At 41.1% G+C, this 26,090-nt stretch overlaps 1 protein-coding gene across 5 annotated transcripts; it reads right to left on the bottom strand.

The window, feature by feature from the left end:
- Positions 1 to 144: 144 nt before the first annotated feature.
- Positions 145 to 26,090, bottom strand: mid1 (midline 1). Of its 5 annotated transcripts, none has more exons than XM_046404264.1 (11): positions 25,984 to 26,090; positions 11,205 to 11,926; positions 9,875 to 9,934; positions 5,950 to 6,045; positions 5,216 to 5,323; positions 3,714 to 3,862; positions 3,501 to 3,628; positions 2,899 to 3,042; positions 2,164 to 2,325; positions 1,837 to 2,044; positions 145 to 1,282 (listed from the first exon to the last, which is right to left on the bottom strand). In XM_046404264.1, exons 2-11 carry the CDS (start codon positions 11,868 to 11,870, stop codon positions 934 to 936), a joined length of 2,070 nt encoding a protein of 689 aa, XP_046260220.1. In that variant the 5' UTR covers positions 11,871 to 11,926; positions 25,984 to 26,090; the 3' UTR covers positions 145 to 933. The 5 variants fall into 5 exon arrangements, with proteins under 5 accessions (XP_046260220.1, XP_046260222.1, XP_046260219.1 ...); XM_046404266.1 differs by lacking the exon at positions 25,984 to 26,090 and adding an exon at positions 19,557 to 19,723; XM_046404263.1 differs by lacking the exon at positions 25,984 to 26,090 and adding an exon at positions 17,803 to 17,993.

Here is a 26,090-nt window from a genome sequence, read left to right as displayed (position 1 = left end):
GTGTTGGGGAAGCTTGTTCAAGCTTTAATGAGAGATCAAATATAAATGAGTGTAAACAACAGCTGTACAGTGTATTAAATTATTACCTGAGACACATTTATAGCATGCAGTACACCTTAAAATGAAGAGGACAGGTCACACAGGTCATCAAAGTCACTTTTATTACGTCTTTGCAGAGAGAAACTTAAATGTGAAAATTGTCATGAAGAACTCTTTAAAAACTGCCACACTGAAGAGACGAACGCTGAGCTGTGCTTTTAATTTTGCATTTACAGATAATAAATATTTGGTAGTTGCTGAATTGACTGAAGTGAAAGTGTTGTTTACTATTATCATCAGATCTATTTAAGTGCTCTTCCCTTACAAAACAATGACAAGGAAGCATCTGTAGTACAAGTACAGGTAGAAGTGACTTGGATTTTTAGTGACATCTTTGTTTTATCAAAGTGCTATGATTTTTAAAAAAATCCTGACATTTAAAACAACCTATAATACAACCTTCCAGAAACATTAAACTCAGTAAGACCACCTGTTACTTGCGCTTAAAGATTAATCATCACCCTTAACAATATGACCAGAAAAGAATTTAGTTTGAATCCAAAAAAAAAAAAAAAAGTTAAGCCTACAGGGAAATTTCTCATTGAATTTTAAACTGTAAGCAAACCCTTAAAACCACCCAGCAGTGTAATGTACATATGTGCAAAGCAAGGGGATACATTTACAGATGTTTGTAGACTATTTCTTAAATAATTCCAGTTAACTAATTTCAACATAGGCTTGATTAGGCAATTCACACCTGGGATCTTAATTGGATCTCGATCAGTTACTGTTTTCATTTTGTCAACAGTATGTTGGCATCACATCAGTCAGTTAGGTGCAAGCAGTCTGGTCTCTTTTTGGGTATACAATGAAAATCCAGTAAGACAGGCTCTGTCAGTTGTTGTAGTCTGTCCCCTCTAAGTGATCTGGAATGGGCAGTCCAGTGAGGACTGTCAAACACCTGTTCCACACGTTAAACACAGGGCAGACTGGCTGAGCAAAGTCAATGTCAAATGTATACAAGTGCTGGGAGCCGACAGCATCGTAGAAGGACAGAGATCCAGAGTCATAGTCCAACAGTATTCCAAGACGCCGCAGGTGGGGTGAAGGCTCGATGGGCATCTCCTTACTGTTGTGACGCACCACCCACGAGTTGTTGCATCGTGACAGTACCCAGGAGGCAGAGTTTTTTCCGACCCACTCATGTTTTGGTGCAGACTTGTATGCAATGCCCACTGCAAACCTATAGGCCCGATGAAAAATCAGAATTTGATTTAAAATGACAATTAGATCTTGTAAACACCAACACATTTCTAGCATTGTTACACTGAAACATTGAGGACAAAAGAAATAAACAAATGGCTAATGGCTCTGTGTTAACATGCTCACAACAGCAATGCTAACAAACTGATGTTAAACAGGTATAATGTTTATCATGCTTGTCTTAGTTTAGTGTCAGCGTGCTAACATTTGCTAATTAGCACTAAACACAAAGCACAGCTGAGGCTGATGGGAATGTCATAACCTTGGTACGTATTTATTCATAAACCACGAGGACAAGGGAAAACATCTGACAGCTGCTGAAAGAGTTCACTCAAAACCACACCTCTTGGTAGTAGTACAGAAAAACTCACAAGGTTACCAAAGTCATTAGAATTTATCATATAGGGACAAAAAAATATCTGGAGAAAATATCCTGACCTTAACAATCTATCCATAATAGCACAATAATCCACATATAATCCCACCCCAAGAGCCATGCAACCAGCTTGCCTGAAAACTAGTGAATATTTTTACCATGTGCTTCCTCCAATCAGAGCTTCCCAGTAATGGCGGCCACTGTCGATGTAGACATTTCCTGTAACACCATAGCTGCTGTGGCTGGAAAAGCGGTCCTGACTGTGGCTCTTCTTGGATGATGTCTCGTCCCTCTCCACTGTCAGGTTGTCATGGGACACCCTCAGTTTCCGATGAGCTGACTTTGGGTCCAACTTGAATGGTTGACCTGGAAAAAAAAAAAGGAACCAAAAAGTTTTCTGGTTTCTAAAATGCATAAATGCATTACAATATTCATGAATGATTAATTATAGAATAATTTCTATGAGGCTGCTAAACTCAACATACTGTTAGTCTTGAGTTTCCCTGGTTCACTGCTGCGGTTTCCAGCCTGGTTTATGGCCTTCACAATGAAAATGTACTTGGTGCCACACTGGAGCCCGTGCACAGTGTAGTGATTTTGCTTGATGTTGGGGACAATCATCCAGCTATCAGCAGAGTTACACAAACCTGCAGGCCAGACAAAGAACAATCCAATTCATCACGAAAGCTCATGTTGAGTGAGGGCCTCATTCAGGATTTGTAATCAACAAGAGAGACAATACAGCGTAATTGCATGCAGTGTTTCGATCTATAGCTGCTATTTTTGACTCATCAAATATAGTCGCATTACCACTCATCCAAGTGTGCTTCAGCGCTGAGGCAGATGAGAATAAATTGCTCGATCGAGTATGTTGTGACCTTGTTAGAGCAATCAATTCAAACAGACTGCTGCTCATTTCAACCCTGACATAATATCGAGCTTATGATGTGCATCTAGATGTAAATCCACTCTGACTGAGATGTTATTTTCCCCTTCCTAGACACTGCCAGTGTATTTTGGTAACATCTCATTACCCATAAGAATCAGGACAGAGCTCTCCTCTGCTGCCACAAAACAATATTATGTTTTGTTATTGTTACATAGTCCCAAAGCAATTTTATTCCTTAAGTGAAATTCCTTTCATATCCCTCCATCACTGTCGTGTTTTCCACAACTAACATTATGCTGTACTCCCACCAGGAAGCTGCACGTAGACTTACTGACAACATTAGATTGGTTGGTGAAGATGGCGTACTGAAGTTCATACGATACAACAGAGAATTCGTCATCTGTTGTCCAGTGAACTGTGATCGTGTCATACGAAGCTGTGCATAATTCCTCACGGATTACTGGTGCATTTGGTGCTGCAATCAGAAAACAAAGGACAAATGTTGTTCTCAGACAGAAACGAAAGCTGAGTGGATTCTTTACACACACAAACACAACAACAGCAACAAAAAAAATCTAAATATGCTGTAGAACCAGTGGTTATTTGGGTGGGTTTTTTTTATTCTGACAAGTGTAATTAAGATAGGTTGTAATTCCTCCTAGCTATTACAGCTACAGCCCCCATGCAGAGTTAAATTCACACTGCGCAACGGGTGCCTGAGCATAAACAATCAAACCTGTTTCACTCAGTGGAAAATAAAGCTCAACCGCAGCTTAACATTTGTGAGCTTTTTTGTTTTCTGTCACACGCTAACAGGCACATAGTTGACATACTTCATTTTCATACCAAATCCTTTAAATATGGATACCAATTTCATTTTGATGAACACATTATTTAAAGTTAGACGTGCTTAACTTACAAGACACCACTCACCTGTGAGGTAATCCAAGTTTTCTAGCATTTTCTTCTCTCTCGTGAAGTCCAAAGCAAAAGTATCAAAGGTGTCATTCAAGTTAATTTCTGGTAAAAGGATTTGAGAAGACGCCGTTGCCATAGAAACTCTGTAATGAAGAAGTGCGAGATTAGATGGGGGCAGTTTTACAAACCATACATATTGTTCGTTCATAATGTTCTTTGCTCCTTCACCTCTCACAGATGCTTTTCGCCGTTTGAAGGAAGCGAGTGTGGTCTGTCTCCTTGAGAGCCTGGTCGGCCTGAGTGATGAGGGAGGAGGACCTCTCGATGCACTGCTTGCAGCTGGCTATCTGCTGGGCCAGCTTCCTCAGCCGCATGGACTGAGGAGGGGGAAAAAAGGGACATGTTGATAGATGAAAAGCTTGGAAAATAACCAGCTGATGTACTTTCTACTGTACAAAGCACCGACATGCCAGATGCTCGATTTGATTTTACTTCTCCAATTAGAAAATCCTGCTGAGAAGAAAATCTGATTTACACATTTGACAATTGGATTTTTCAGTTGTGTAATGCCTACGTGACTGCAAGCTTCAACCTGTTCTAAAAGCTATTCTGGCATGAGAGGTGTGTTTATGAAACATCTCCCCTAACAATGCCATAGTAACCAGAGCCTCCTATCCCACATCTGTGCCTCATTGACTTAGCGGCTGAAAACAACCTCAGAATGTGACAGGAGGCACAGGGCGAGGAAGGAAAGAGTCGTCCTCCAGAGAGGGCCACCGCAGGAAGCAGGGCTGATCGTACTCTGACACTGAGCATGGCACAGCATGCCACTGCCTTTCTAATGGCATCTAACAGGAGAAAAGGAAGGGAAATGATTCAAGTGGGACAGCATATGCACATCAAATGTATGGACACTGTGCCAGAGGTATGCTACACAGCTGAGAACTAAAACTGAAGACAAAACACAGCAATAAACACTGCAGTCTGGTGATGATCAGTCACTTACAATCACTATTAGATATAGATCAGCGTTTCAGGGGGGAAAACCAGCATAAAAAGTAATCATTTGTTTTCACTATAATTTCATCTATAAGTAACACAATGACAGAATGGTTGTCTATTTTGGGGTTTTATACACGTTCTGTAGGGAAACATCTAAAAGCAAAATTGTGGGAAATGGGTTAAATATATTTTCTTATCTTTATTTCTTCATCCAGAGAGTTCGAAGCACCCTCATAGCAGCAGTAAAATCACCAGTCATTTGTTTTTAGGAAGCTGCTTAGCTCTGTGACTCAAATATAATGTAAAATCATGAGAGGCGCAACCTGGACTAATCAAAGACATGTTAAAATGTTGTGGAACAGTAGCACAAGTAGGGAAAAGCAGTAAAGTCAGTGAAAAGACTTCATAGTGTAATAGCAGTGTACATGGTGAGTGAGGCTGTAGCAGCAAAAGCATTCATTTATTTATTCTATTAGTAAGAAGAGTAATGTGTTACTGATTCTTTCATAAATGAAAGAACCTTGCCTTATAGGGTAACATCTTTGGGATCCGAGCTTTTTACGCAACAGCGTGGTCTGTTACTGCTGGAATAAGAGCAGCATGCTCGAGTGTTGAGCTGTATGCTTGCTTGTCGGCTGTTTCGGGGAGGAAAGGTTATCACGCACAAGGTGATAAACAAACAAACAAAGGTTATCAAGACACAGGTGACAAAAGGTGATAAACAGTACCTTTCCCTCCTTTATCTTGGTTGCTATGATTTGTCTTCTCTGCTGTATGATATTAATCAGCAGGTCACACTCCTCGAGCAGCTTGTTCTCTTGTCGCGAGGCATTAACCTGGACAGAAGCACAGATAAGTGACAGTCAATAAGGCGAGCGTTTTGTGATTCATTTCCTCTGAGAAAACGTTTTGCTGCACAACCGCAGACTCAACTGATTAAATATATTTTTTAAATATGTTACTGACAACATCAGAGCACGTCTTTTCTTGTTCTTCTTATCCACAGCTTGTCTTTTTATTCCAAAAACATGTATGATCACAGCCACTGCAATGAACATGTGGCACCCACTTCTGATGAGTTATCTTTATTACAGTGACACTCGAATGTGCCGAAACAGCTTTTTTAGATCTGTGTTAAGCATGTGCCACTTACAAATGCATTGAGTAATGAACCAACATATTAAAAATAAAACAATATACTAATGTCAATGTTTTATTATCTCAACTATTTCCAAGTCCATGCATACATTTTTGGTCTCTGAAAATGTTAATATTGCAGCAAACTGTACACACATTACAGAAGTGATTGATCTATAGACTAATGAGCTCTTAATCTTGTTGACGTGATGAAAAGCAGCTCTCAGATTCAGTAATTTATCACTGTGTTAATAATTTAATGAGTTGTTGCCCATGAAATAGGTGAGGTGCCGGCACCTGAAAGGGAACAGATAAACAGCCTCACCTCCACATGTTGGCATGTTTGGATAAGTTTGCCCATCAGACTTTCCAAATCACTGGTCCTCTTGATTAGACTGCTGAGGTTAGAATCCAAGGCTTGCTGCAAAGCAAAATTGAAAATGAGTATTTCATTACACGCTGCCCCCAACATCAGACTGTAAACAGCTGAATAAATCTTGCAGGAGAGTTATGAGAATGGGAACATAAGGATCTGGCCCGAGTGTAATGGGCACAGGAGTGGACACACAAGGCTGCCTCTGGATATGGCTGGCCACATTTGGGGCTGTGATCAGTGCAGAGCTCCCAGTCCTCCCTGTGTGCCAAACATCCCATCTTACTGCCTGCTGAGGCCTTGGAGCTTAGCAGAGCATCTGCCAGTGATTTGGACAACTACACCCCGGCTGTGTTAATCACTGACTCAGATCAAAGGCTTATGTTTCAAACTTAATCTCTTACTCTAATTGGGTAGGATGATGACTCTGTACTGCGGCACAAAATATCTTCTGATATAAAGTGTTGCACTTCCTAAATAAATAATCAAATGTGGATGAATGTGTAGTGAGTGACAAAACAAAAAACAGAAGTATATAAAATGCTGTAAAATTGATTGAGGGGCGTTTTAATACATGCAGTAACACCCATTATCAAGTTCTGAGCTATTAGCCTTTTGTGACGCCATAGGAAGCCCATGTTTTTGGATAAAAATGGAAAAATGCTTGTTTGGGTCCATTAGTAAACGCTTTCACATTATATGTGAAAATGTCTAGAATTTTTATGGTCAAAAACATTACTGACAAAGACTTTACACAGTGCTCTCCTGGGAAATATAAGAGTTGGTTTAAGAAGATCACATGTTAATGATGTCTGAGAGGTCCACTTAATGTGAAGAGTAAATAATCTGAGGTGAATTTAATATTCAGTTCATCTGCACGTGTTGAAAGGACAAACATTCTAAAACTTCCCACTTCAAAAAAACCTTTTGCAAATACAACGCTGTGTCCGATTTAACTGGATCACAATCAAAATACTGAAAATAGTCAAAAGAAGAGAACAAAAGGCTCCTAAAAGTGCAAGGCTTCCAGTAAATGGTGGGTAGACCTCTTTCAGGTTAGATGCTTCACATTGTGATTTCATAAGGTGGGTGCATCACTGTGCACCAAAATAGCACAGGCTTTATTTCACCACTCTCACAAAGATGATTTATTCATATGTAAGGGAAAGTGATGAAAGCCATTTCAGATGCTGAGGTGCAGATACAGGCAAGGTGAGTACAAAACTTTTCAAATGAACACATGAAACATAACATATACATCAAACTCATGTTGAAAATAGCCTAAGGTATATCTGCTAACATTTTGGTGTTGCTGTAGTTCTCGGTTTCTCCTGCAACATAAATATCCTTCATGTGTTTAGACAGCTCTCGCTAATGGAGGTCCTTTTCCTAAAATCATTTAAAGCTGATGAGAGGAGAGAATGGCAGCTTCCTTTTGTGTGTAAAAGCTTCTGGTCCCACACCTTTTCTTTGGCCAGTCTGCTTTCCTTCCTCTCACAGTTCTGACAGGTCACTGTCAAGACTTGGAGTTTTATCCTGTGTCAACATTAGAAATCAGATCCATTGTCAGAGCTTGTCACTTCATCCTGTGAACACGGCTGGCCCTCTTACTAACCTGTGATTCCTAGTTTGTTGTGGCTGTTTAAGCTGTATAAGTGTGGTATTCTACTGTGCAAATATACACTATTTTAGAATCTGTTTTACTCTACATACACTTCATTAAAGACCCAATTGGTATATGCACTGACCAGCCGCATAAAAGATTAAATTTATACTGTATCATGTTAGGCTATGTCAGACATTTTGATATGTCACAGGAGTAAATACTTAAATTAATGATGACGGGATTCCTTTTAGCAGCTTTGGTTTCAAAGCCCTGTTATTGTGCAAGTTAGTGTTACACTGTCACAACCTGCTGGGACACTTGAGCTGTTGTTAAAAGTTGCAGGTTTCAAACCTGTTTTCAAATTTAGTGTTTATACTGAAAACAATGCTGACTTTAAATGCAACAATGCATACAGTCTTTTCTTAAGAGATTAGCCATAAACGGTTCAGCAGGACCACTGATTGTTAAGTTTTCATGATATGACACCTAAGAATGCACTCATAGCAGATGAAAAGGAGACGGCCATTACTGCATTTACATGACGTACTGCAAGCCAGGAGCCTCTTCTGCAGGATTTGTTTCAGAAACATTAATCATGAGATAAAACATGAGAGAGATCATGACACAAAGTCACATGAAAGTACAGAGTTTGTGAAATCAATTTCACTCCTTTGAAAAGTTTGGGCTTTTACCTCCACATGATAAACTACATCGGTACCGTAAAATAATTTTCATTTAACATGACCACGACTATTACGTATTTTTTTTCACTTGCACTGATACAGTGTTTTTGTGACTAGCACTGTCACCTCACTGCAGGCAAGTCCTGGGTCTGTGTTTCATTGTTGGGGCTTTCCTTGTTAATGTGCTCCATGTTTACATGAGTTTCTTCCCACAGCTCAAAGCCATTCAGCTGAAATTCAGTTCAAACCTGAAATTGCCTGCGAGTGTTTTGTCTGTTTATATATAAGCCCTGCTACAGCCTGGCAACCTGGGTTTTTTTCCTGAACGTGCAAGGGGAAAAATATTCTTCTCCCTTTCCACAGTGCATGCTGGGATATGCTCCAGTCACTCCTCAGAACATAAATAAGAATAAATTGGCATAAATGATGGATAGATATAGATACATAATGCCAGAGTGAAGACATTATATGGTTTTAAACACATACAACACACATTTTTGCAATGTCACAATGTCCCTTTGGGAGGGAATTTCTGAGAAATGAGACACGCTGTGACTGTAAACATGTGTTTGGAAAAATCGGCAAGTATCAGGCTCAGCTGCGTGCCACCTGGGTCCTGTTCTGTGTGCCAGGAGAAATAAACAGTTTCTCTCTAAATGTGAATTGCTCTTTCTTGTGTCACTTGAGGCTTTTAATGATGCAGCTAAGTACACGTAATATGAGGCCAGCATTGACAAATAAACCCATGAACTGGTCGAATATATCCCAATGTAAAGTGACATCAAGCGTCTGAAGATATTACACGTAAGAGAAAAGACTCTTTAAGAGGATAAAGGATAAATCTCAAGCCCAACGCTCTGCTGTCACATTTGAAGAGGACAACACATTAACTACTGCAGCAGATTTTTCAATTTTTAAAATTTTTAAAATTTTAAATTATGTTAGATAATCCATCCACCTGGCAGGTGTAGCATATCAAGATGCTGATTAAACAACATGGTCATTGCAGTGTGCCTTGGGCTGTCACAGCAAAAAAAAAAAAACACCTAAAAAGTGTAGTTTTATGTTTAAAAATGACATTTATTAGGCAGTGAATTATGGATTAGGGAAACAGTTAGTTGGATGTACCGCCAATGTAATGTAATAAAAGTGTACATCAGAGGGTGGCCTTTTACTGTGATGAGCCCAAGGTACAGCTTTGCAATAATCATGCTAGTTTAACCAACATCTTGATTCGCCACACCTGCCAGGTGGATGGATTATCCCGGAAAAGGAGAAAAGGTCCACTAATGTGGATTTTAATAAATTAGTAAACATCGTTAAAGAGAAACAAGCCTTTTGTGCGCATAGATAAAGTCTTATGTTTTATTAAAAGTCAAGGAAAATATAAGCAAGTGTTTTGTTCAGTGTACAATTCCCTGTCTCTTTCCAATGTGGCTGATCTGTTGCAACGAGGGCAGAATGTTTTTCACTGTCATTCTGTTGGTTATCAAAGGATAAAGCCCTTGAAAAGTCACACCAAGGTTTAGATATTTCCATAAAATAAATCTGTCCCTGAATGTAGAATTAAAGAAATGATGCTGATCACCTGGTCTGCCTCCCGGTGTGAACGATCACGCCCCGCACAGAGAAAGCGGCCAGCAGATTTCTGCACAATGACAGCATGATCAAACAAAGGAGACAGGTTAACACTGGTCCTCGCAGCTATCTTAGCAAAATGCCTGCAATCCCAGTCCCACCTGTGACTAAGCCGTGTGAAAGAGAGGATCAGGAAACACAAAAGGGTTTCGAGTGTTACCTGTGATACATTAAGTCCCCCCCCCCAAAAAAAACAAAAAAACCACACACACACCATTCTGTGACTCATGCATGGACACCATGAGTGTCTGTGAAAAAATAAAGTGTTGTTCATTTTTATTTCATGTAGTGAATGCCATGCTAGTCTCCAGATACACATACACTTAAGGAAGAAGTGAAAAACTCGGAGCTAAGGACATATTCTGTAACCAAAATAGCGCATATTTTGATGATTTGAGATTTGCTTAAATTACATACAGCAGGTCGAAGCTAACTTGCTATTTCCATGTCAATGACAATGAAGCTCCGCTGCACGAGTGCCTTGATGATAAAGTGATTCCACAGTTGCTCTTGAGACATAACAGAGGTCCACACTGTGAGCACACTAAGCTAAAATCTGAAGCTGGTCCACGTCTACATAAGAGAAAATACAGAGGTACCTTTTTCTATGCTCCAGCTAACAGCCTCATCTCATGCCTTATTAATATCAGCCCATCTGCTGAGAGTGAACAATTCCACTTAACCTAAAACTGTGAAAGCAGTCTCTTGCATCGGGTGTTATTCCATTTAAGACTGGACAAGAGAGAGACAGCCTACACCTCACATGATTTATGCTATTTGTCTGTGCCTTGCCATGAAGAATTTGGCCTCATAAGCATCTTGGTCTGGGACCCCCCAGGGGTGTAAGAGGGGGTTAAAGGGGATCCCTAGCCAAAAAGGGGAATAACATGTTTTCTATTTATTTCCATCCATAAGTAACACAATGACAGACCATTATGACTATTGTGGTCATGGATTTAATAGATTTCATAGACCTTGGGACAAAGTCTTACAAAAAGGGAGTGAAAACGTATTGGGAACCACTGGTATGGTTTATCTTAGTGTCAACATCACTAACATCAAGCATGTCAAAAGCTGACTTGTGCTTTTTTATTAATGTGAAATTCAACAAACTTATTACTAGTTAGTGTACTGTCATACTGTGAGAATGTGAGACTATATGGGCTGAAAAGAGGTTCAAACAAAAGCAGAAATCTGCTTTAAATTCTGTCGGGTTGGGAAGTTTTCTCCAGAGCATAATAAATCTCTAAGCATTCCTCTAACTACACATCGTTTCTTACCTTGAGTTTGTCATATCGATCACTGAGGGCTGCCACTTGGTGGTCCCGGTGTCGTCCAACCAGCTTACACAATGCACAGATCAACTGCTCATCTGTCACACAGTACATGTTGACCTTCTCATCCTCATGCTCCAGACACATAAGCCCTCGCAGATGGGAGTCCAGTAAGGGCTCAATAAGACGGTGGCCCGTGAAAGGCTTCTTGTTGGGGTGTGTGGCCTTGAGACACTCTTCGCAGTATGACACCTCACAGGTGACGCAGGTCTTCACAGCGTCCTGTGGGGGGTCCTGCTCACAGAACTGACACTGCACGCTGTCACTGGGAGATGTCATGGCTTTGCTGTCGGGGGCAGCTCGCTCGCGGCGAGTCTCGTTAGGAGAGTTAGGTCCACTTAGAGAAGCCTTTTGGTAGCGATCGATGATGTTCTGTAGTGTCACGTTGCGTTTGAGTCCCTCTAGGCCCCTCTGGTTGAGGGTGATGACATAGCGACAGGTTGGGCACTGAAAGGCGCTGATGGAATGAATTGGCTCACTGGGCGTGCAGTGTGAGACGAGGATACGATGAGCACAGTTGAAACAAAGGCTGTGAGCACAGGGCAAGAGCAGCGGGTCCTCAAAGAGCTCCAGACAGATTGGGCAGGTCAGCTCCGACTCCAGTGTTTCCATCTTCAGGCAAAACAAAGTGGGGTGGTCAGCGAAATCCAGGGAAGCTGATCAGCTATCTGTAAAGACGGCACAGGAATGAATTAGAAAATGGTCAGAGCTTCGATAAGAGTTAAACAACAGGAAGTTGCATCTGAAACTCTCACAATAACCAAATACCTCTTTAGTTACTCGTCCAGTAAAAATACCTTTGTTTCAAGTTGTCAGTTGGTAAGACTTTCAGTTTTAGTTTGTCTTAAACGATTGTACATTGAAGGTTTACTGAATTTGGATTTTTGGTCAGGAAAAACAAGCTATCTGAAGAGAGAAAAAAACAAATGTTTTCGCTATTTTTTGAGATTCAAAGATGCAAACGATTAATCAATGAATCCATAAGACAATCTGCAGATTCACATAATAATGAAAATTAGTTTGAGGTTTAGACATAAAGTTTACTTGAAAAAAGTGAATTAAGCAGATACCATGCACATTCTGTCCCTACGTCCAAGTGATAATGATAATATAAACAAAGTTATTCATTCCTATCTCGAATTTTGATTCCATTTGATTTCCATTGAAAACTGGAGGAGTTACGCGATAATGGAAACAAAGCAAACATGTGCCTGCGTATTAAACACATATCAGCCTTGTGTATAGAGTTTGGCTGAACCTTACAACTCAGAGAATGCAGCTGTCTCATTTTAATTTGGCACAGGAATAGTCTGGCCTGTCCCCATGTGTTCCTCTCTTTACTGTAGTCCATAGGCCAGGAGGCCAGCGAGGACTGACAGCTCAGCCAAGCAGAAGTCTATTGGCCTGCTTGCTGATGGCTGAGGCTCCTCACCATCACAGACACTAAGCCTTTGTTCCCAGACAGTCAGACACCCCAGCTGTGAGTGGGCACACTGTGCTCACAGCGTCTCTCTACGTGAACTCCCCTACCTCCACTCATTATGTGTGAAGAAGGCAAAAGCTCATTATCAGGACAGTCGGGCACAAGTAGCCTTTTGAAGTGGTGAGGATACAGCAATTACCTCTGAGCTACAGACCTGGGTTTGTTCTTTCCATTCTATTCAGATCTTTATAGACATTCAGCCATCCCACTGTACTGTACAAGACAAGAGGCGATTGTTGCACTTGTCTCTGGTGACAACTGCGATGCATCTGTGGGCCTGCTATTTTGTTCTTTACGGACAAAGTGGCGAATGCAGGTGTCTAGATGTTATTACAGAGGATCAAACTCCTTCAGTGTGCACTCAGTCTTAAAAAAAACATGTCTAACATCAAGGCTCTTTGGGGAGACAGTGTTTAAAAGTTGGTATTTTTCATTAATAAGCATATTCTCTTCAAAATTTCATACAACTTTAATGTGTCTGAACTACTGTATGTCTGTAGTACATCTCAGGTAATTCATGAATGTATATGTAGCCTAAAACCAGCTCTACAGAGTAACTACAAAATTACTTGTCACAAGTTTTATCCGTTTCTTCAACATGTTTTTACTTTAATACACAATACATCATGACGTTTTTCGCGAAGCTATCAGCTACAGCACAGGGGCGACTGTACTTGCACAAATCTCAGGCTGAGTCCTTATATCAACTGGGCTGTCTTAAATACTAAATGAATAATAGAGAGCTTTGTATGATAAACACAGTGCTATTCCTCTGATGTCATCAGCTATGGTACAAAATACCCCAAAGTTACAGAAAGCTCGTAAAACAACACTGTGGCAAACAGCCACTACGAACTGCATTACAGTGCCGAGTACATTTCTCTGAAAGCTGTCCCATTCATACACACTTTACTTTACCCACCGATGGATTTCGCCCCACTTTGCACAGTCGAGACATTTCTTTTGAAGAAAAACTTCTGACCTAATTCATAAAATCATATTTATGACAACAAATGCACCAGCCATAAACCGCAGCACGCTGTGGAGATGGGCATCCAGATGGCTCAAGTCTTCGAAGCCCCAGTAATCCTGCAGCAGAGCTGTCATTAAGCAAGGGATTGAGCAAGAGGCAGCAAGCACAACAGGAAAAGTTGCCCGACAATTCCAGGAAAGCCAGCTCCACCTACAGCTGGAGCGCTGGCCAGTACTGGAAGAAGAGAGAGAGAGCAGACAACAGCCAGAGAATGTGTGTGTGTGCATGTGTGTGTGCAAAGAGAGAGAGAGAGAGAGAGAGAGAGAGAGAGAGAGAGAGCAGCACGGGATTGTGCACAGCCAGCCCATGTCCTCACAGGCAGGTTAGTATCCCCTCCGCCCAGCCCATTCAGAAATTCAAAGCATCAGGATCAGTTTCAGGTTTCCTCGTGTGACCATCCCTCTGCTTTCAAGCAGCACAATGCTGTGGATTGGAACTTTTCTTGGCTATGCCACAAGGGATTCAAAGAGAAAGGCTGAAGACACAAAACCAGCTAAGAAGCCTCCCAAAAGGCAGCAAGGCTCATCTCTAACGTGGGACAGGAAAGGGGTCCGCAATTCCATCAACAAAAAAAATAAGCAAAACTAAATGAATTACATCACAGTCTGTGTGTTCAGAGGCTTGTGATGTGTAAAGTTTCTCATGAGCATATAGTTTGATAAATGGTGAAATTACATAAAACTGTACCCCTGTTATAAACTCCCCATTCAACTTCCTGACAGCAAAAATAAAAAGACACTAAGCATCCTCTCTGACAGACTGCAAATGAAGACAGACACTATGTAACATCATCTGCGGAGTACAAGTCTGTCCCAGTTGGCCCTCATGTGGGAACCACCGAGGTACCATCTGCTTACCATGTGCCTCTATTTCCAGACACACCCCCGCCGAGCTCGCTTTGAATTCTCCTGTCATTCAAAGGAGTCCCCAGAGTGACTATGCTCTCCGAGAGACAGACACACACTGTAAATATTAAAGACGAGCTAAAGTTCAGACAAAGTGGTGGGTGTGAGCTACACTGCTTGGAAGATGCACATGGGAATGTGACTGGCATTCCTCAGGTTTTCCCAAGACATTCCTCAACTGGGTGCAAGTTAGTGTCAAGATATCAAATGTCTACTTATTCTTCTGTTTGCTCTGTCACATTTAAGTATAGTGTACTGAAAAAATATCAGTGTACTATGATACATCTATGCGATACTAATTCTACATGTAACGCTTTGTGTAGGTAAAGCTTTATTAACTTTAGGACCACGGCATACTGGGCCGTATCACATATCCAAATCAATCCAAAGTGGAGCAACACTCAACGCTGATCGACACTGTGTTGATATGTTGCAGTGTGGCTATTTTAGTATTTAAAGGCTACAAAAAATGTTCAGAATTATCAATCGAAATCAAACAATCAGAAAATTTAAACAGGATGAAGAGAGATTCACAGTTCAGTTCGACTGCAGATAATCTCAGATCTGTAATGGAGCTCACAAAACTATTATTATACTACCATGAACAGCCATGTTTGTGAGGGGTAAATAGGGAAAATTTTTGTGTGGCATTTACATTTAATTGTAGTTCAGCATATGTGTTGCGCAGCAGAATTGCGTTTCCTGAATATCATCAGATACGACAGGTGTGGAACATGTAGGCTTATCCGTGTGACACTGTCAGATGATGAACTTGAGCAACAACTTAACATATGGGGGTTTTATTTAATTAGGATTACTTAGAGATGAAACAATTACAAAGTCTCAGATAGGAAGACAATTACCTGCTCAAGCACTCTCTAATCCTTTTGGTTATGGTCTTTTATCACCTTTAATGATTGCTCTTAACCATGTATTCAGCCACTGAAAGACTGTGATTGCTCTTTGTCCGCTTTCCTGGGGCAGACACCTAACATATTTATCTGTAATCCTGTCTTTACAGCGTGGCTGTGACCAATGTGTGGCCTGTTGCTGCTCCCTGAAGCAGCCAGCTCAGCAGCAGCCCACTCAGGACTAATGTGATTTACAGCTGTAGCAGCGCAAGCCAGCTGATTAGGCTGACAAATCTACCTGATCTGCAGCTGCACACATTACTGAGATTAGCTGCATGATCCCTGGCCCTGACCAGCATGAATTACTAGTGTTGTTTAAAGATAGCGGAGGGCAATTTAACTACATATCTAAACAGTGAGGCTACTGAATGAAGAACTCATCTGTCTTGCTTTCTGCTGGACTCATCTGGCAAACTGATGTTCACAGACAAGAAAAATTGTTATGAAAGTCAAAGATGACTTTAATAGCAGACGCCAGCTTCCTTCTTGAGTCAACAGGATGCTTTTTAATAGAAGCCCGGATGTAATAATCTACACAGTGCTGGGAGCTAATAAGGTTCTTCTAGACTTGGAACTGGGGAAAAGATTTAAACGTCGTTGCTTCGTTTCTCCGTATGCTTACTGTCTGTGCTGTCCTGACCAGCATCAGAACTTGCACCAAAGGTCTCATTTCCTCTCAGCGGCTTGGCAGGTGGCAACACCGGGAAAAAACCCACACATGCTGCATCCTTTCCACAACCACAGGAACTTCAGGCAATGTGACTTTCCAATCATGCGGCTGCCGCTCAGAGAGGACATGTCTCACTGCTCAAAATGATCTTGATGAAGTAGATAGATAGATAGATAGACTGTGTTGACTGTGTGTATTAAAACTAGAGACTAACAACTACAGTGTAAATAGATGTAAACAGATTGCTACCCAAAAGTGAAGTTTTTCGTTAACTGCATCACCGTGTACACGAGCCAGTTCTTGTCCTGCTTTTCACTTCTAACTTGAGAGTCTGAGAGCAATTTGTAAATGTCATATAACAAAAACAAAAGTTCCCTAAACGTTGGAAAAACAGTGAAAGAGCGACACCGTCTGGTGGATTTGTAAAATACAGCAAGCATCCTTGTCTTTCCTTATTAAGAGGAGACCTTTCTTACCAGAAAAATATCACCAAAATTAAATGGAGACATTTTACAATTAAAAAAATAAAAACTAACTGTATTTCAAAGAATACTGAAAAATGAATCTGGTCTAATTGTAGGTGTTTCTCTGACTTCTACAAGCAAACTTGATTGAAAAAAACAGCAACAACAATAATAGCATTTGCAAATCTGCCACCTCACCATAATCCTTTACTGAAAACCGTTGCTGCGTTTCTTTATAAAGACCTCCACATGTGTTGCTATGGTGATCGCTTGATATCTATTTGTCACACCAGTGATCACACACAGCTCTGGTGGGAAGATGTCTAACATTCCTCCTCACAGCCAGGAACGAGCTAAGTTACTAATTAATCAGGGAAACCGCAGACCCAACTACAATGTCCCACTCTGACTCTTGATTACCGTAAATTCATGTAAAATGACACATGCATGTAGGCCTGTCACAAACTTTGTCTAGAAGTACTGCCAGGAGAGATGAGCCCATATCTTTTATCTTATCAGTGGAGTAAATGGTATTTCGTAGGTCAAGAGATTGTGGATGAAAGACTGGGCTTATCTTCCTCAGTGAAGGTGATAAAAAAAAAAAAAAACTTTTAGGATGACTCAGAAAAGGTGACACTGATAAGAAGAAAAGAACAGCCAACCCTCGGAAATAATGTGGCGCGGTACACTTCAGTGGTTGCTCTTACACATGGTATCATATTGTTTTATAGGAAAGCCATTTAGATGCATATACTTTAGGAAATTCTATGAAATGCACGCTGAATAGCTGCTTTGACATTGGAAACCTACTTTGGCTGCTCCCACTCTCTTTGACGCTTTTTAATCACAAAATCCCCCCTCAGCTTTCTCACTTAGTCATCTTATCTCTCAAGTATTACCTACAGCTCAAAACATGAAGGAATCTGAGAACACAACAAGGCCAAACAACCTCGGTACTCGCACAGAGTCTTGCCTGGAGGCTTGGAAACATATGATGACTCAATGCTTTGGTAGAGAAAAACACACAGGCTCAGGAACATAAAATACAGACTGAGTCAAGAATGACCTTCTGACTTACCTGCCACATGATTACATCCGTAAACAGGCAAGAGAGGTAAAAGCCACCTTTAGAGGAAATCGGTGTTGATATCTGGGCTCTGCCAAGCTGATCCAGTGCAGTGCTCTGTACTTTTGAGTCGTCTCTCCTGCTCCCTGTGAAGTTCTGACCCTCTAACCCTGTTCTCTAAACCTCCTGAAAACTAGTGGGAGGATCGAAACTTTCCACCCTTTTCTCTGCTCTCACCGAGGACTGTACCTATCCCGTTCACAGACAGTGGGCCGCAAATTGTCACACTGGCCAATCGCACAAAAGGGGCAGGACTTCAGCTGGTTTGGTCTATCACTCAGGGCTATCATAGCATGGAGTGTTGCCATAGCTCCCAACAAAGCTTTGTTTTGTCATACTAAAATAAACTTCATCCAAGGAGCTGGGCCTCATATCACATAAACAACATTCATAACCCAGTCTTTCTTGTTTTTGTTTTTTTTTGGGGGGGGGGGGGGGGTTTGCACATTATAAGTAGTACTAACTGTATTCAGGCAAAATCTGACTTGCTGCTAAACAAATCCTCAGTCAACTCAGTTTGCAGCTGGAAATACTTTTCATGCTCAAGGTGAAATTCAATACATCTAAATGAAATAGTGCATAAGCAAACACAGTAATCAATGATGAGCACACTCTCCACAGAGGACACTGATGCATTTGTGCTCAGTGCAAACGCCTCAACGCAGGAGCAAAGATATATATTAACAGTCTGTTAGTGCTACACGACGACCACGTTCAGCTGGCAGCTGCCATACTCTCACAGATGGCGATCAAATGGGCAACATTTAATTGAGAACTTACATTCAGAAACCTTATTTTCAGGGTGATCACAACCCTTTGTTTTTCCATGTGAACAAACTGAAATGGAAACACACAGGAATGCATTGTGGTTGCAACAGTGGGTGCTGAGAGTTGTCTCAGATTGTTGGCACCACTCTTTGGCTATGTGGAAAATGATCCCAACACAAACATGTGCTGGCTAACACGGTTGGCATCCAAACAGTGATGCTGATGACATAAAGTTTGATCAGTTTCTCAGCTCTGGATTTCAACCCACGTTCACTGTTTAACTACGGAGTTTGAGGTATTTGATTAGAGACCATTACCTCGGATGACCTTATCAGAGACACCAAGTCAGTGTTTTTCATGTGTTATCTCTGTTTAAAGCAAATGTTTACGTTATGCGCTAAAACCACAGCACATAAAGCATGGGTGGATTTGGATTAGTAGCAATCCAGAAATTCCTGCCAGGACTCCTCGTGTTTCAGTTTAGCCCACAGAGTTCAATAAAGTATGGAAAGAAATGTGAGAAAAATGAAAACAACTCATTTTTGAGGGTACGTGAGGGCAGATAATGACTTGAAGTAACATAAACACATTAGCATCTTGGTAATTGCATGAGACCCCATGCAAATGCAGTGGTTTACAACTATGTACATAACGTGCAGTGTGGAAAGCCTAAATTAATTGTATGGAAAATGAATACTGATTAAAAAAAACAAAAAAACAGACCATATCTGAAATAATATCACTGATATTTTGTTTTAGTTGTGACCTTCATTTTTCTGTAAATACCAAAATAATTTGCGAAATTTCAGACACATAGACTACAAAGCGCATTTATTTTAGTACTGCAAAACTTTCTCAAAGCCAAACTTTAAATTCTGAAAGAGACTTAAAGGGGACTTTCAAAGTGTCATCCATTGGAAATACAGATGATCTCTTACCTCTGAGTCTGTTAGTCAGTCAACCAGGCAGTCCATAGTCCGGGTGTCAGATGAATACAGAAATAAAGCCCAAGAAGAGATGTTTCTAAAAACACCGGCTTTCCTCAGAAGCCTCCCTTTAGCTCCTACTCTCTGTCTGGGCTCTGCTGCTTCGGCTGTCTCACCGCTATCTCTGAAAATTCTCCTCACACAGACTCTTCTTCTCTAATCCTCTCTAAAGGAAGCCGAAACTGCTCCAAATGGTTCAACCAGGCACCGACTTCTCAGGCTTTTCCCTCTTTGTATTATTCTCTTGGCTGGGATCATTAACTTAGTCCCATGAGAACATAAGGAGGTAAATACTCCCCCTCCTTCCTGTGGGAGGCTGTCAATCACAACTGATGATGAGGTGGTGAGGGGGGGTGCTTTTACCCACCAAGGCGGCACTCCTGATTGGTCACTGGGGAACAGAGGTGTCCTGCATGACAAATGGGAGCACTGGGATGGATGGGCCTGTGGAGATGCTCAGCTGAGGTTACGTGCTCACTTATAATAGACTTTTATGCAGCTCACTCATTTACATGTCATTCAGAAGAAGATAAAGCCGTGGAAATGAGGGACTAATCAGAGTTGACATAGCAAATGTCTATTTAACGCAGCTGAATTCATGAAAATGTCAATTACATGGTAACTGACAGATGAGCTGAAAGTTAGGGTCAACATGAAGAATCACAAGATCTTTAAATGGCTCTTTGGTGCAGACTGGTCACCCAGAGAGGGGAATGGGAGGAAGGCATTAAGCTTCTGTTGCCATGGCGGTGTGGCAGGACCAATGATGCATCTTGGCTCTCGAGCCAAATGCCACTCTAATCTTTTCACTGGCAAACCTACAGCTCTCTCTTCACAGCTTGTTTGTTTCTCAGTCAAGCCTACTGCTGTCTGTCATTCTCCAGTTCCTTCCAACATCTCATGCCAATCTGAAGTCTGCTGTATTTTGTAAGGAAGAGAAATGTGTGAGGACACTGTTAGCAGGATAAAACAGACCCTGAAATGGGTCGCTTTGCTCCCAGTGACCACTACTAAACTCTCAGGCTGACAAGTGAGGAGAGACAAAAGACAAATTAAGCGTGACTTCCACTGTGACTCCTCTAATGGATTTGTAAACAGCACAGCACACATCCACTTCCTATGTAAAACACACACAGGAGTGGTAAATTATTCTCAGATGTATGCCATCTATCCAGTAATTTACAACAACATGAAAATCTACAAGACAGTGTTATTGCCTCTGCCCACGGCCATACATTGCTGCGCATACATAAATTGTCTGTGAAATAATGAGATTGCTACTTCATTTCATTTCCATGAGATGAAATGCTGTAAACCTCATGACATTTACATGGACTGCAGAGCCACTCTGACATCTGAGGCCAGTTCTTTTTAAAGGTGAAAATGTCAGTCCAGGGTCAAGCCAAAGTCACTCCCTTTTCTGAACTGTAATAAACCATCAATGGAAAAAATGTCTGTGTCTGTTTTAACCATTCCAAAAAAGAAAACTTGTCTGGGCTGTGGTTTTAGCAACTGTTCCCACTCCTCACCCACTGGAAACGCATAACCTGGTCCTTCATCCAGGCTAACACTTGAAGTTTCTGTGGCTTTCAAGCCTGAAAATGGCTGAAAAGCATTGATTTTTGTGCATTCCTGTGCCTTAATAGCAATTAAATGAGCAAGTTTGTTTACATTAGAATATATGACATCTACTATGTCATAAAGGATCGACTTTAACAAAAGAGAAACTGAATGTTTCATCATAGACAGCCACAATTTAATCTAGTCCAGAGGTTGGGATGCTGACAATAATGATTATATTTTTTGTTTACTGCAAGTATTTGTGTAATTGACAATCAAGACATTCTTGGTGTAATCCTTGTAAAATTACTTCCAGAAAAAATGCTTCATTATACTGTACATATATTTTCTTATCAATAAGTAACAGCACTGTCGAAATAATTATTCAAAACAAATGAATATTCATCCCCACTAAATAAGGCCATTTGCCGCCTAAGGCAGTTCTCTTGGTGGTGGTTGGCACATCAAGCTGTATTAATTGGAAAAAGAACTGAAAAGGGCCAGTAAAGCTCTCCTGAAGGAGAAGATAAAAAGTTGGAATTAAATAGGCTGTGAAACCTGATGTTAAACAAACTTTGATGGGTAAAAAAGAAACAGGATTTCTCTCAGGTGAGCTGGATAGCAGACATTTGTTGCCATTTGTGGCCAATGTTACAAGGTGATTCATCTTGGTGCTCAGCACAAATGCAAACAAATGTTGCACTGAACAAAGAAATCCCTATGTAATCTAAGGTGTCCAAATCGGCATTATGCAGACAAGAAGGTATACAAATCCACTTTCATACTGGACTAGAGTCACATTGTCCTTCTGGGAGTTGGTCACTAAAGCAAATCAACACAACTTTTCAGCAGCCAGTAAACATAACATCCCCCCCCCCCCCCCCCCCCCCCCCCCCACACACACACACACACACACACAAAAAAAAAAAACCCAACAAAACAAGGCAGTTAGCCTGACTTACATGCTATTGTCCAGTGCGATCCTCTGAAACACAACAAGAACATGCAACTCCCACTGCTGGCTCACCACTCCACATCAGCAGCACATGGATGAGAGACTAAACAAAACATACAGTAGCATCCTGGCTAGTCTCTGTGCACACTCCCTCCCTCCTTGATCCCCACCCTGCCACAGCCCCAGCCGTATGCTCATGCGAGCGTAATACATGCCCAGGAAGCGTCACTTCCACTGGGTCATTTCGTGGATACTGTCTCCATTAATGCTGTGGCCCATCAACCCCCACCCCTGCTCTGTGGGGTAGAGCTCTTGCCCCTGGCTCCCCACCCTCTCAGCCATAAGACAAAGATGTAGCAAATGGAGAGACAAAAGGGGGGTTGCGTGAACCCCGGGGACCACATTTTGATGAGTTTCTGACTCCACAACCAGGCCCCGAACAGATGGGATCAGTCTCCAGGGCTGTGCTGCATGGTTGCATTTAATACACAGCTCTATACATTCTCACAATAAATGTTGTGATTGCGCTGCTCAGCAAATAGCACTCATCACATCATAGACAACACAACACAAATAGAAGACGACATGAGGCAGAATGTCACTGTATGTTTTCCATACAGAAACTACTGTAATTAAAGTTTGTGTGCACACGCCTGATGGAGTTAGCACATGCTTTGGAACCAAGATTGTCTTTTTGAGTGCAAACGCTGATCTAAGCAACAACGATTGTTTTCCTAACTAGGACAGTCCAAAACAGCCACTCTTCTTTTTGCCAATAAACAATAAGATGAAAGCCTAGTCTGCTCTCATAATGGCAGAGGTTCAAGATTTTAATTGCTTTCATCCCCAAGGCGTACTGCCCATAACTAAGCAACACACAACCAACCCAAACATGGACCAAATAAATGAACATCAAGCCAATTAACACTCAATTCATCTCTAACTTTCAACACACGTGTTATTCAGTGCAAATGAAGGTGGACCCGCAGAGAAAACCTCCCCTGTTTAATAGTTAAAGCCATTTGTTATCAGGCAGGCTGGGTAGAAACTGAAGTGTGTAAAATGTTTGCTGTGTGCACATCACATTAGCCGGTGTCTACATGCATTTAATGTGTTTTATGATTAGCTGGCAGAACATATAGCACTGCTGTGAGCACTGACCTGGAACTGATCCCTTTCCCCTGAGTGGGCTGCAGCTTTACTTGTGCTGTGTTCATGGTTTTACCAACAACAGAATCAATTGTCAACCTAGTTAGCCTGTGTAATATGGTGTAGAAAGCAAATAAAAGTTGTGATCTTAAGGGGTGTGACTCTGTATAAAAGAGTCATACAAACAGGATATTGGTGATTCGGGGATGACATGGTTGAAAGAAACTGCTTCAAGGCTTGGTTTGTGTGTCGACTGATAAATACTGTACATCTAAAGCTGCAGTTTGCTATCCGCTTTCATGTGATGGTTAAAATGAAGTTTCAGTATAAAAACTTTGACAAAAGATCAAAATGAAATGAAGGCCAAAAGAAATACTTCAATATCCCTCACCAGTTATACTTTGTGGTTGGAAGCAATGAAATACTGTACTGTCTGGCATTTTCTCATTGAAATGAAACAGTGAGTTTTTGGGAAAGTAAGGTCATGTTTTATGTTCAGTCCACACCACAGCCCTGTGGACTGAAAATCTTGGCTTTTATTTTGTCCTGAAAGAAAAAAAAAAAGAAAAGCATCTTTCAGAAAGGGTGCGGTGAACGCCTGCTACATTCTTTGCTGCAGTCTGTAATTGCTTCCAGCTTCTGAGAAATCTACTAAACTAATGTCACGTCTTTATCAAGAATCTCCAACATCTTTCAGCAACACTGAGCTTATCTTATCAGAGATGGTGCTGGTGAAGCTCTCAAGTGTTCCCACATCTTTTGCCTCTGTTTTTTATTTTATTTTACGCTTTCTACAACACTACAACAATACAACTCTTACCTATGCTGTAGGACGAATACAGTTTTAGTTCAACACCTATACAGTTATTCTATCCTGCAGTCAGAGAAACTGAGTGAACACCCATTGCACTCAGAACCTCCTGCACCAAGAAATGCTGGAGGAGGTCTCAACATCTGTTGTGGTGTGGGTCTCCATGTGTCCATTGAGACAAAATCAGAGCCAAAGGCAGAAGGCCAGCTGTTGGGATCTGGGTTGACTGCATCCGGGCTGAGGGATGTTTTCAAAACTATCTGCTGAGGATGAGGCACTTCTGACAGTGTTGTCACTGTTACAGTTAGCATTATCACTGATAACCTCCAGAGTGGAAAGCATGCTGAGCCGAGTTGTTTTGCAAATGCTCTAAAGGTTAGGAGGCAGTCAAACTGATCAGTTTTCTGCCTTTGCTGTGAACTTTGGCTCAGCATGGCCCTACAAAAATATCCTCACTTCATTTACATGTCGACAAAGCATTCCTTCAAGAAAGCGCCGGACGCATTCCTCCATCTTGGCCCATGAAGTGCATTCTCAAGAGTTTAAAATGATTAAACATTCAGTTTTCCTGCCGAGGTATCGCTGATAAAAAAATATATATATACTGTATATACATACATATGTATCCTCCAGCTGCTCATTTTGGTGTGGTGAATCCACACACACACACACACACATACACACACACACACACTTAAACAAGCCCCTCATTTCCATCCACAGTTATTGGCTATGACAATGAGACTGAACCAGCATCTGCTCTCACACCGTGACAACAAGCAGGCCCAAAGAACTCGCAGCTGCCGATGGAGACAGTTTTGTTTATCATCCGGAGTGAAGATAGGTGAAAACACAGCTATGTAATGAAAGGAAGAGTGAGATTTTAAAAACAGATTGAAAAAATCAGCACACATTCAAATCTCCCAAGGAAATTCACTCAAATTAACTGTCTTTCCTGTCCACTTTATAATATGAAAAAGGGTGGTTGAATAAATACAGTGCAATACCAAAGGCACAAAAGGTTGACATGAACAAGAATTCTCCACTTTTAATCTCTTCAAACAGGAAAGGGAAGCAGAGCATTTCAGAGCACTAACAGAACCAGATGCCTGCATGAGGGAAAGTTCCCTATCCACAGTTATTTGGCACAATAACACATTATGTTCTCCCTTAGAACAACACTGCATTGCTTTAGCTCTCACCAAAACAAAAGTTGGGAGGAGAATAATATCACTCGTTGAAAATCGTTTTCTTGTAAAACAAAAAAAACCTTAAAGACACAAAAACACAAAACTGAAAATCTTGGACAACACAGGCTGTTCTCTGTACACAGGAAATGTTTTATTTTTGCCAATTCATAAAATTTGCCAGCTGTTGTTTTATAAGGAAGCTGATATCAGTGTGTTCAACAGCAAGTGAGATGCATGTGCAAACAAGGCTGAACCTGTTGAGACAACATATCCTGCTCCACTCTAATAAATAAAAAATTCTTATTGAGACACGTGTGTGTTATACAGAAAGTGCAGTGCTTCTTGTATAAATCTGGTTGTTCAGTCCTGGGCATCCATGCATGTGTGTCTCTAACATATTCCTGACTGTGCAGCCTGTAATCGTAGTAGGAGAAATGAGAGGGGTGAGAATGTACAATACTATAAAATTATTAAAATCTATTTCAAGAAGACTTAAGTAGGAAGTTTATTATAAGTTTTATGAGTTTTTTTAGGCCCTCACAGTCACTTTTTTTTCCTGACTCGACACAAAAGTGCGAGCAGTGCACTCGGCTGCTCCCCCACTGCTCAGTCTGAGCTAACTAGCATTGTTGCTCTGAAACAGAATTTAAAACCCTGTTCCAATTAAACTCTTTATGCTGAACGTTTTTGGATTTTTTTTTTATCAGATCTTACCTGCTTCCCCATGGCTGCGCTGGTCTGTGTCTCTCTCCTGGTGAATAAACACTCGGCTAATACAGAGTGTGACTGTTAGGCAGCTGGTACTTCCCCTGAGGTAAAAC

Source organism: Scatophagus argus, chromosome 11, assembly GCF_020382885.2.
Source record: "Scatophagus argus isolate fScaArg1 chromosome 11, fScaArg1.pri, whole genome shotgun sequence".
NCBI lineage: Eukaryota > Metazoa > Chordata > Actinopteri > Scatophagidae > Scatophagus > Scatophagus argus.
Note: the sequence above shows the minus strand (reverse complement) of the source record. Positions and strands in the feature narration are given on the sequence as shown.

Coding starts and splice junctions, on each gene's coding strand:
- mid1 (XM_046404264.1), bottom strand. CDS start 11,870: ATGGAAACACTGGAGTCGGAGCTGACCTGCCCAATCTGTCTGGAGCTC. Junction 2,326..2,898: donor CAACCAATCTAATGTTGTCA/GTAAGTCTACGT, acceptor TCTGGCCTGCAG/GTTTGTGTAACTCTGCTGAT. Junction 2,045..2,163: donor AGGGAAACTCAAGACTAACA/GTATGTTGAGTT, acceptor TTTTTTTTCCAG/GTCAACCATTCAAGTTGGAC.